The 11401-nt window shown below is 41.0% G+C and overlaps 1 protein-coding gene across 2 annotated transcripts; it reads right to left on the bottom strand.

Moving 5' to 3' along the window:
* Positions 1 to 942: 942 nt before the first annotated feature.
* kcna10a (potassium voltage-gated channel, shaker-related subfamily, member 10a) lies at positions 943 to 10875 on the bottom strand. 2 transcript variants are annotated; one of them, XM_086067977.1, is made up of 2 exons: positions 10625 to 10875; positions 943 to 2829 (listed from the first exon to the last, which is right to left on the bottom strand). In XM_086067977.1, the coding sequence occupies exon 2, from the start codon at positions 2696 to 2698 to the stop codon at positions 983 to 985; it is 1716 nt and encodes a 571-aa protein (XP_085924103.1). In that variant the 5' UTR covers positions 2699 to 2829; positions 10625 to 10875; the 3' UTR covers positions 943 to 982. The 2 variants fall into 2 exon arrangements, with proteins under 2 accessions (XP_085924103.1, XP_085924104.1); XM_086067978.1 differs by lacking the exon at positions 10625 to 10875 and adding an exon at positions 3621 to 3889.
* Positions 10876 to 11401: the final 526 nt, after the last annotated feature.

Genomic DNA, 11401 nt, shown 5'->3' with positions numbered 1-11401 from the left:
AAAATGCTAATTCCTCACAAAAATCATCACCAAAGTTGTGTTTTCCTCCATTCACCCCTCTATGAGTAATTCTAGGTCATTCTGCTCGCCAAGCACCAGCCCCTCCCAACCTGAGAAAACGAGCTCTTGGCACTTTTTGACATCATTAGGAGTGGATCCACCCCCGTACCGTTTTGTTTCAAATGTGTATTGAAGAATTGGTGGCTTGCGTTGCGTGGCCATTCAGAGGAGTTTTTAAACGCAGAGCCCCAACAGCAGACTGCAGCCAGCTTTGCCGGGGGCGCGGCAAGCACACGGGGAGAGGCGGGGTTCTATTTCGTCCCTCCCGACTGCTGAAACAGCACGGAAATCCCCCTTTTTACTTTCGCATTAGAAAAATAAGCAGCAAAACACATAATATTTCATAAAAAATTACATCTCCATGGTGTCAAAGGTAAGATTTAATCCTTATATGCCTAAGGTTAACTGTGGAAGGGCTTAACATACTGTGGTGTAATCCCTTTAAACATTTCTTGACAATTATATGTTATATGTGACCTCACTAGTCTAAACATGACATTTTGATTAATATTACATTTTTGGAATATGGGTTATGAAGCAAAATCCAGTTTTTATCCATCTCAGGGGTGGCCATTTTGCCACTTGCTGTCGACTGAAGATGACATCACAGTTGCTCAGGGCTCAGGCAACGACCAATCACAGCTCTTTTCTGAAGTTGAGCTGTGATTGGTTGTTACCTGAGACCTCAGCAACTGTAATGTCATTTTCACTCGACAACAAGTGGCAAAATAGCCGCCTTATGATATTGTTAATAACCGCTGGATTTTACTGCTTAACTCATATTCCACGAATGCAATATTTAACCAGAATACCGTATTTAGACTAGTGGGGCTGCATAGAACACATTATTGTCAAAAAATTGGGGGGGGGGGGGGGGGGGGATTGACTTTTCCTTTAAACAAATGCAAATGATGTCCTTCTGTCAGATGCCATTGACCTTATTCAGCGAAGAGCTGCTTTTTTGTTTCGTACCCATGTCCGCCTTTATGGCTTGCTCAACAGAATCTGACAAAGACAGCTTGTCCTCTGCTTCATTTTCTCTGTGATAGAAGTAGTTGAAATTGGAGACAATGACAGGAACAGGTAGCGCAATGGTCAGTACACCTGCAATGGCGCACAAGGTCCCGACCATTTTGCCCCCGAGGGTGATGGGACACATGTCCCCATAACCAACAGTAGTCATGGTCACCACTGCCCACCAGAATCCATCAGGTATGCTGACAAACTGCGTGTTCGGCTCATCTACCTCCGCAAAGTAGATAGCGCTGGAAAAAAGGATAACTCCAATAAACAGGAAGAAGATGAGTAGACCAAGTTCTCTCATACTGGCCTTGAGGGTCTGTCCCAAGATTTGCAGCCCCTTGGAGTGACGTGACAGTTTAAAAATACGAAACACCCTGACCAGACGTATAATGCGAAGAATGGCCAAAGACATATTCTGCCCAGAGCTCTCTTTGTCACGCTTTGTGACCAGTTCCGTCACCACAGTGACAAAATAGGGGATGATGGATATGATATCAATAATGTTCATAAGGTTATGGAAAAATTCGCTCTTGCTCGGGCAGACCAAAAATCTTATACATAGCTCAAAGAAGAACCAGGCAATGCAGGCAGTCTCAATCATGAAGAAGGGATCAGAGAAAGCTGGGGGCAATTCAGCAGGTGAAGCCACAGAGCTGTAAACTCCGGAAAGGTTGTCAGGCTTTATCGCCGTGGGCACAACAATGTCAGTGTCATCTCTGAATTCTGGCAGCGTTTCCATGCAGAAAATAATGATGGATATTACGATGACAAGCACGGACACTAGTGCAACACATCGAGCTGCATTGGAGCTCTCTGGGTACTCGAGCAGCAACCAGAATTGTCTGGAGATATCATTAGAAGGTAGCGGTATCTCAACATCCCTTAGGAATCCTTCCTCATCTCGAAACTGCTCCATGGCTTCAGTTCCAAGCTCGTAAAATATGATTTCATCAGCAAACACATCCAGAGGAACATTTGCCGGACGTCTGACCTTTCCCCCAGACTGGTAATAATACAAAATACCGTCAAAGCTGGGTCGGTTCCGATCAAAGAAGTATTCGTTCCTCATTGGATCAAAATAGACCATCCTCTTCTGAGGGTCTCCCAGCAGAGTATCAGGAAACTGGTCTAATGTTTTGAGCTGAGTCTCGAAGCGAAGACCGGCGATGTTAATAATGACTTTTTGGTCTCCGTCATCCAGCCCTCGTTTATCGGCAAAGAGGTCCTCGCAACACTCCTTAGCAAGTTGACTGAAGATTGCCTCGCTTTCCTTCGTGCCTTCAGTGCTTAAGAGCAGCTTCCAGTTGGTGATCATACTCGAGCGACTACTTCTGCCCTCAGTTAGCATTGGCGAGTGAGGTATTTCCAGTGTCTGTACAAATGGGAGTGGTGTTGATGATGTGGATTCCCACATGTATGAAGGAACCGGACTGTAGTGAGACGGTGTGTAGGCGGCAAACTGTGGCGCTCGCAGTCGGTAGTTGCCACCTGGCGTATCGTGTTCTGCGGGTACGTCCACAGTAAGAGCTGTGGTCTCATCCGCATAAGCGTCCTCATCCTCAGGTATATCATCGAGCTCGTCGAGGCTCCCAAAGTCTACCAGGGCCAAGTCCATGGCTCCGGTTCAGCCGAAGCAGACCAACAGCGCCCAGGATAAAATAAGCATAAATGGCTAGCTGAGTGGCTCAGTCAGCAGATGAGCAACTGATAGGCAGTCAGACAGTCGTCTTTTTCTTCCTTCCACACCTGCGGAATGAAAGACACAATAAGTTAGTTTAATATAGTAATGATAGCATAACTATTTGAAAACACTCAGCAAGGCAAGAGATGTTGGAGCCAAAATATATTGTATATGCAAAAATAGAGGCGGGGGGATTGAAAGACAGAAAAAAGACAACAGCTCCCTACTTCTTTGTCTTTCTTCATGCTGTTATTGAGGAGGCACTGGATGTGATGAGTCATTGTAACTGTCAAAAGAACAGAGATGGGCATTTCTGTTTCTTCCTTGGCCTGTCGTTGACGGATGCCCACCTTTTCGGTGAAGTGCCCGGTTTTTTGGTGAGTGATTTATGATGGAAATACACTCAATGTGTTCAGGGTACCAAAGCAATGCATGTATTTTTGATCAAGGTCATCGTGACTATTTTGGAAAACCCAATACATTTTGATTTTCCAATATCTGTTGATATGAATTATCAGAATTAAACATCTGATCTCATACGAAATATGGTATGTGTTGCAACAATTCATTTTCAAATGTTTTCTGTTCTTGTGGGCTTACGCCGACTTTTTGCAGAAGGCAGCAAAAACACCATACTGCATTGTGCAAACTCTCTGCTAGTTGAATTGAATCGTCCTAATTGTCATGACAACAAGCTCAATTACCAACAAGGATAAAGGCCATGGCAAACATATATATTATTTTGAAATCTGCCACAATATGACCAAGTGTTACGTATTGTACTTTAGCAACCCCTATAGGCCATGTAAATAGCAAAATAAAAAGAAAAAAAGAGAGAAAGTAAAATAAACCATACCAGGAGTTACTGGGACTCGAACCCGGGTCGTCAGACGAGCGTCTATCTGACCGAGCTAACGGGCCAGTGATTGTTTTAGTGTTGACTACATGTTTTGTAACATCAACCATACAACAACCTCTGTGTCTCTTCCTAACCTCAACCATTTGTGTCCCAATGTGAAGAGGAAACATGTACAACCTCACTAAAAGACGAATACTCATCCTAAACTGTAATGTCTTGTATTTGTTGTAGAGTGCAGGATGACGATAGATTGAGGATAAACACGAACACACATCAGAACAGCAGGCTTTAGGCTTTACTCAGTTTCTTGCTCTAACATACATTGCTGGTACTAAGCAAGTAATAGCATAAATGATAGCGCTCCTATTGGAGACTCTCGGTACTAAACATGACACAACAATTAGTATCCCGTCCCAGAAGTGACGACAAATTCCCAAAAGTGATGATGAATTGACGTCAAGAAGGAGCATGCGCAGAACATGCTAACATCTTGTTCGTCTTGTGACCTGTCGTGGAATATGCTCAATTTGGTCGTATTTTCATGCATGGTAATTCGACCAATATCGTGGTATTAATTAGACGTCTTGTTCCTCTAGGGGGAGCTGTTGTGGAATACGCTCTATTTGGTCGCATTTTCATGCATGGTAAAACGAAAAAATAATAAAATATGGTTCGTTTGAATTGTGATTGTGACGAAGAAAGCCTTCCATCAATCTTCCAATCTTCCATTATTCCAAAGCAGGACTTCTTGGCAACAGAAGCGCTTATGAATGATCAAATGTCAGATTCCAGGATGGACAAATCACAGTGGCATACCACTTTGTCCACACACTGTAAAACACTTTGGCATGTAAGGAAGGTGACGCCACTTTGTAACAAGAGCGTGCCCGAACATCCTCTGTTTAACCACTGTGTCTTTATCTATTTGTCACCGTCAGGTTAAAATCATCCCCCTACTTAGTTACTTATTTCTGTAATGCACCTCATTACAGAAAAAATAATGTCAGTGTGATAAGTCGTTGAAATTCACTTGAGAGGTGCCACGGTTTGTGAATCACAAGAATAAAAAATGAAAAACAGAACACAATTGACATAACAATAGTTGTTTAAGTTGTTTGGCCTACAATAAAGCAGATTGCAGCAGGGAGGCGAATTTCACTGTAAAGAAACCATGCATGACCTTGAACTTGTGGCGGGACAGCTTAAAACAGAGGTGTCACATGGGGCCCATGTGAACGAACGCCTGGCGCTCTGTCTATTCTTGCCATTCTAATAATACACAACATTGAGGGAGAACGCCACAAGATAATAGTTTGCGCCGCATGTGATGCTAATGTGCATGCACAGGAGGAGCGCACGGCGAGTGAGATATTGGATGTATCATCAGTAATATGGTATGGCAAGCTGCTCTGTGAAATATCACATTTGAGTGAGATAACCCCTGTGACTTCACCAGATGTGTGTAAACATGAACAGATGTTCAGCCATATTGAGTTTAGCTTCAAAACAACTCTTCCATAGTAGGGCAGATAATGTGTCCAAAATGTCAACTTGTTGCCTATAGCTATAGTTCATACTGTAATAGTGGATAAGCAGAGATGAATAAACAAGTGTTCATGGTTACAACAAATAACAGATGGCCAACAAAGAAGGCCCTGACATATGTATTCTGATGATGCTAAATGTAAAAAATGTATACACTTGGTCGAGATTTTTTGCGTTCAAAAAAGGGAATTCCCTTGGGAACTCATTTTGCCGTTTGCATTTTACTGGGCAAACTAAATTTTGATCATTATCATATCTTCTGTGTCTGAAGAGGTAACGTAATCAATCAGCTGTCAAATGAGTGTGCCTGGTGTGCGGCTGACCTTGTGCGTTGTCCACTCTCTGTTATGATTTGTTGGCAGCGTGTCTTTGGTGCTGGGAGGGCTTAGTTGGTAGAGGTGATATTTTTGGACAAGATTTTTGGGATTAATGCAGGCTGGGCAGCAGTGCCATAATCCGAGGGATCTCTTGTGTCAGATCAACACAGATGCCAGCTAGCTGTCATAGATAGGCAGACAAGCACAAAAAGTAGCTCCCACACACATAAACAGGACACACATGCACTTAGGCACACACATGTGCTAAAAGCATGTGCAGTGTATGTGGAAAATAAACAGATACATATTGGAATCAGTCAAATACAGTGGTGCTTTGAGGTACCAGTTCAATTAATGAATTCCATAACAATGCTCGTATCTCAAAACACTTATATCTCATCCCCTATCCACATATAATTGATGCCTATTGAAATACATTGAATTTTCTTTTGTTTTTGTAAACCCAAAAAAATCTTCAAGAAATTAAATCAATCAACTTCCAATATACATTTTCCAGCAGCCCAAAACATCCCCCCCAAAATAAACAAAACATTTGTATTAATATTGGAAAAAATCCACGAATAAGTAAATGTGTAGGTGCCGAGCCACGAGTATCCGAAGGTCAGCTAGACATGCTAATAATCACCCTCATTTATTAATTTTTTTAAACAAGGGGCCACTCAGAGGGTGACTTGCGGGATGCTAGCTACCCATTCTTGGTGAAAAATACAATCCTTTTTGAGAAAATTGAGAGAAAATTGAGGAAAAAATTAGGGGAAAAAAACATGGTTGCATCCATATGGTTAGCAAGTCGGCCTTGCAGTGAGACGTTTCATGTTCAAATCCTGAGTGAAGTTCTTACGTTGCAGGATTTACTGCGAGCTTCTTCTCATATGTGCAGATTTACATGTTGTTGTTTTTCTTTTGTTGGGTTATGAATAACCTGTTATTGTCTTAATAAGTCAAAATATACAAAGAATAAGGGGTAGGATTAGGTAAGTTTTCTGGTTCTTCCTACTCCAATTTTGAACTTGTAACCAACATAACTATGAGATAAATTTTTCAAAAACATTTCCAGTTTTAATACATGTAGAAACTTATTTGGACGTTCGCCGCCAATGTTATTTACCTCGCTACGCATTCAGTGCGTAGTGACGTAGAATGGCGGCTGGCTCTCTGCCGAGCAATGTGAAACGTCAATAAAGAAAGCAAGGTCTCCGTAGCGTTCCTAAAGGGACGATCAAAACTCTTGAATATGCCTGGTAAATGACGAGAGCTCGACGTGGGACTCTCCCGAACGCATGTCGTTTCTTTAGGAACGCTACGAGGCTTACCTTGCATTCTTTATAGGCTTATTGAGAGCCAGCCGCCATTCTACGTCACTACGGACTGAATGTAAACAACAATGGCAGCGTATGTCCAAATAAAGTTTCTACAAAATGTATTAAACTGTTAATGATTTTTGAAAAATGAATCTCATAGTTATGTTAGTAACAACTAAATAAATAATATAGAGCAAACTTGTCATTACAGTTGGGGTTCCTTTTAATTAGTTAAAATTTTTTTTGCTTTGTATTACAATATTTTCTGTTAGTTGCATGTTCAACAAACAAACAAACAAACAAACAAACAAACAAACACGCATGTTTTTTCCAATGAGGACTCTAAATTGCCCATAGGTGTAAATGGTAATGCTTGTTTGTCCTATTATGTGTCCTTTGATTGACTGGCGACCAATCCAGCGTACTCCTAACCTCTCACAGGAATAAAAGTTACATCATAGTGCTCTGTTATAACTTTCCTGATATACTTTCAGGCTAATTGAAAAATAGTCAAGTCAGTGTTGCCTTTGTGCAACATAACTGGACAATGTACAGTCCAGCTCACATGTTGACCGTGGACCGTTCACAACATCCACAATTAAATTACAACACAACCACACACTTCTATTTGTGAAAGATCTTATGTTGGCTGTCACGGATAACACACTCATTCTCTCTGCTTTCTCCTCATTCACATGTGTGGAGCACATGTGTTGTTCATGTGCAGTCCCCGCGAGGCATTTATAAGATGCAAGCTGACAGGGGTGTGTCAGCAGGCTCCAGGCCAAGTTCCTGTGCACAGCAGCTGGGTCCAAAATCCGTCTTTGGCCTTTTCACACATGTACGCATACGCACACACACATGTATGCAAAAACAACAGCCTGAACATGACGAAATCCCTTCCTAATGAATTAAGAACTTCCCGTAAAAAAACATTTAAACAGCCACGGTAGAAAGCCTACTTTGGTTATATCATGTTTTCTGATGACTCTCATTTCTGTGAAAGAGTTGAAAGGAGTCATTGATGTGTCATGATGAACTTGCCTGATTTCCGTGAAGGCAGCATGTTTTCAATTTCCACTCAATGTTGGTGTGAATGTGAGGGCGAATTGCCACCTGTCTGTATCAGGATTATAGTAGTTTGGGATTTTTCATTATATTTACTTTTTATTTCATTTAGAGAAAAAAATAATAATTCAGTTAGCTTTCATTTGTTTAGTTTAGTTTTTTGTTTGTTTTAGTATGAGTTTTAGTAGTTTTTTTTAATGCAACATGTGGAGTATTTGTCGAGTGTAAGATATAATAACAAGTCACTAAGTATTAATAATGTCAACTACAATTCTCAAACAACTTTTTTTCCCTTCCTTCTTCTGCATGGATGTATTGCCGTACCAAAATAAATACATTTGCAAATCTAATGTATATTATTGACGGGAAAAAAAACAACTGATGACATTTATGCTATTATAGTTAGATTTACACATGTATGATGTAGTTCCAGTTAGTTTTTTTGTTTGTTTGTTTTTTAGATTTTTCGGTTTTATTTTGCTAACCAAACTTCTGTTTTGGTTTTATTTACGTATCTCATTATTTTTCGTTAACTAAAATGACCTTGGTCTCACTTCTTATCATTGACTGGTGATCTAGCCACGGTGTTGTTTGCCTTTTGCCGGAAATCTGCTAAAATAATCCCCGACTCCCGACAACCCTTCACAGGATAAGCAACACAGAAAGTGGATGGATGGATAAAACACTACATTATATTCCTATGTGGAAAATGCGGATAATATCACAATATTAGTGTATCGTGATGTAATTCTATTTTAATGTAAATCCGTGACCTTTTGTTGTTACATCATTTTCTTTTAATGTGGATTTTACAGCACAAATCTATAATAATTGTAATCATTTGTCATCACTTAGAAAGACAACATTTGCACAAGACAAAAGGCAAAAATTGTTATCCTAAACCCACTTCTCTGACCACAAAACACACAACCCCCCCACCAAAACAACCCCCCTTCCCCCCACTGCACCAACACACAGCTGCCCCCCTGCCCTCTCCCTTTCGCCAAAGCAGATTAAGCCTGTCTCATTTACAGAAATGCTACATTATTTCCAGAAGTCCACTTTTTATGCCAGACAGGGAAAATATAGCCATCTGGACGGGCTATTACACTAATCCCAGGTGGCCTACAATCATATAAAGTAGCCAGTCATACAAACAAAACACACACACACACACACACGCGCACGCGCACAACAATCATCTTTTTCGTTGCGGGACAAATCCAGTTTACCGTGTTTGTGAATTCGGTAGACATACCATGCCTTGCTTGCTGGGTGTTCCAGCTGCCGCGCCACTGGTGCTTTTTGCATTTTGGTGACAAAAAGTAAACAACATTTTAGACTACCTAAAACCAGGTCTATCCAGTGGCACAGCTGGTGTAATGCAATTTTGGTGAATTTGAACAAGATGCAGGCAGATTCAGCACTCTGCAAAAGTGTGGTGAATGTCATCTGTTTTATTCATAAATATCACAAACTCTTTCTGAATAGTTGTAGAAGTGAATTCATTGACTGCATTATTATCATTATCATCTTAAAAATATTGCCCTTGACCGTGCATCCCAAATGGGGAAGGGGATTAATGTGTGATTTGAGTCCATTTGTGCTTTTGCAATGTCAAGGATGGTGTGTGCTTTGACCACCCTGATTTTAATGGTAATAAGGGGAGCCGCTTCGATTGGCCAAGAGTCGGCTGCGTTCCATCCCACAATGGAGCATAATGACGCAAACACCCCCTTACACACAATTCTATCTGTAAATTACCAAAAGAAAGCTCTCTAGTCACACGCACAGAAAGACTTGTGCCGGGATAGTAAATAGGGCATTCCATGTCTGCATTTTCGGCTTGTACTTTCTAACTTTTAACGCAACAAATCAACAATTGGAGTACCCTCTCAGAATAAACTCCAATTAACTTTCCAGGCGCAGTTACTCAACACAATTGGTAACTTAAAAGTTACAGATTTTTTACCCTTCGTACTTGACCTTTACCTTGGCGAAATGGAAATTGTAAATTGTAACTGCATCCTTTAGGCTCTAGAGTAGATCCAAACAGTCACCCTGGATTCCAATAATTGGGTCTATCATGATAAAGTAGAATCGACACTATTCAGTACAGTATCGACTTAGTTGTTGGGCTCCAGTGTAACTATTTGTACCTACAACAAAACCACCCAATGAGATTGTGATAGGCGACATCTTTTGTGAATTGACACACAAAATGCACAAAAGAGCTGACCAATGAGTGGAGGCCAAGAAAGTAACACTTCATTTAAGTGTAATCTCTTGCTAATGTATACCACCATAGCAAAGAAACCACATCGGGTAAATTAAGTGGGGGTTGAATTTTGAAAATTTAATTTGAGATAGGCCTAAATAATAATGACAAAACATACGATAATAACAGTATAGTGATATACGTTTATGATTAATAACATACTATTAGTATTTATAAATATATTTATTTAGTAGTTATAGTATATAAACTTGCTAAAAAAACAAACACACATAAAAAAGACGAACAAACAAGAATAAGGTAGATAATATTTCTGAAAATCCATTGCAATTAAAAATATATCTTGGTCATTGTGGTTATTTAATTGGTTGTGCATAAAATTATGACATCATCCACTGTTTTTTAATTGGAATATAAGTTGCTGTTAAAAGTACTGCACATGCTACTCAGTCACACACAGTTGCTTGCACGAGATTGCGGGTAAAGGATGAAAATGTCACGGAAGTGCCTTACCTCAATTTCCACAGAGACTCCTCAACCTTGCTAGCATAGGTCCAGCTCTCCTGGCTCTCCGGGCCGAACCGGAGGCATGCTGAGTGCACACTCGACCCAACCCGCACATCCGCAGCTTGCATTGTTGCACCAGCGGCACAACTGCACCCCCCGCGGGCAGGTGGAGGTCACACCGGGGCCAGATGTCGGAGTGATATAACGAGAACATAATGACGTTTTATTTGGCCAATTCCCCACTTGTCTTCGCCCTCGTAAAAAAAAACACACCCAACAACGGCAACAACTGTGCAGCAGGTCGAGAGCGAGAGAGAGAGAGAGAGAGAGAGAGAGAGAGAGAGAGAGAGAGAGAGAGAGAGAGAGAGAGAGAGAGAGAGAGAGAGAGAGAGAGAGAGAGAGAGAGAGAGAGCAAAGAGGGTCTCCAAAAGGAGTGAGAGAGAGAGAGTGAGAGACTAAGGAGATTAAAAAAAAGGTTGCTTCCTAACCTCTGTCATAAGCTGCCTCATGCTCTCTTGGCTGCATTCCATCATGATGACTTTTATTCTCATATCTGATTAAGACAAAACATCACTCAGACATGGCATAAGGGTAAAATATTAAATGGTGCACACAAAATACTAATTTGTACGTTTATTATAATTCTCATGAGCCGGGTGAAAGAACGACTGCGAAAGAAAATGGCCTAAACGAGCATTCTAGTCTTCTTTACCACTGTAGTGTGACATGTCGGTCGAAAACGTAGATGTCACGCGAGGTGAGCTGCTTGGAAGTGAGACTAAA

This window comes from Leptonotus elevatus, chromosome 2 (genome assembly GCF_054856555.1).
Source record: "Leptonotus elevatus isolate MCC_2025b chromosome 2, RoL_Lele_1.0, whole genome shotgun sequence".
Classification (NCBI taxonomy): domain Eukaryota; kingdom Metazoa; phylum Chordata; class Actinopteri; order Syngnathiformes; family Syngnathidae; genus Leptonotus; species Leptonotus elevatus.
The sequence above is the reverse complement of the archived record's forward strand: the minus strand, read 5'-3'. Positions and strand labels throughout refer to the sequence as shown.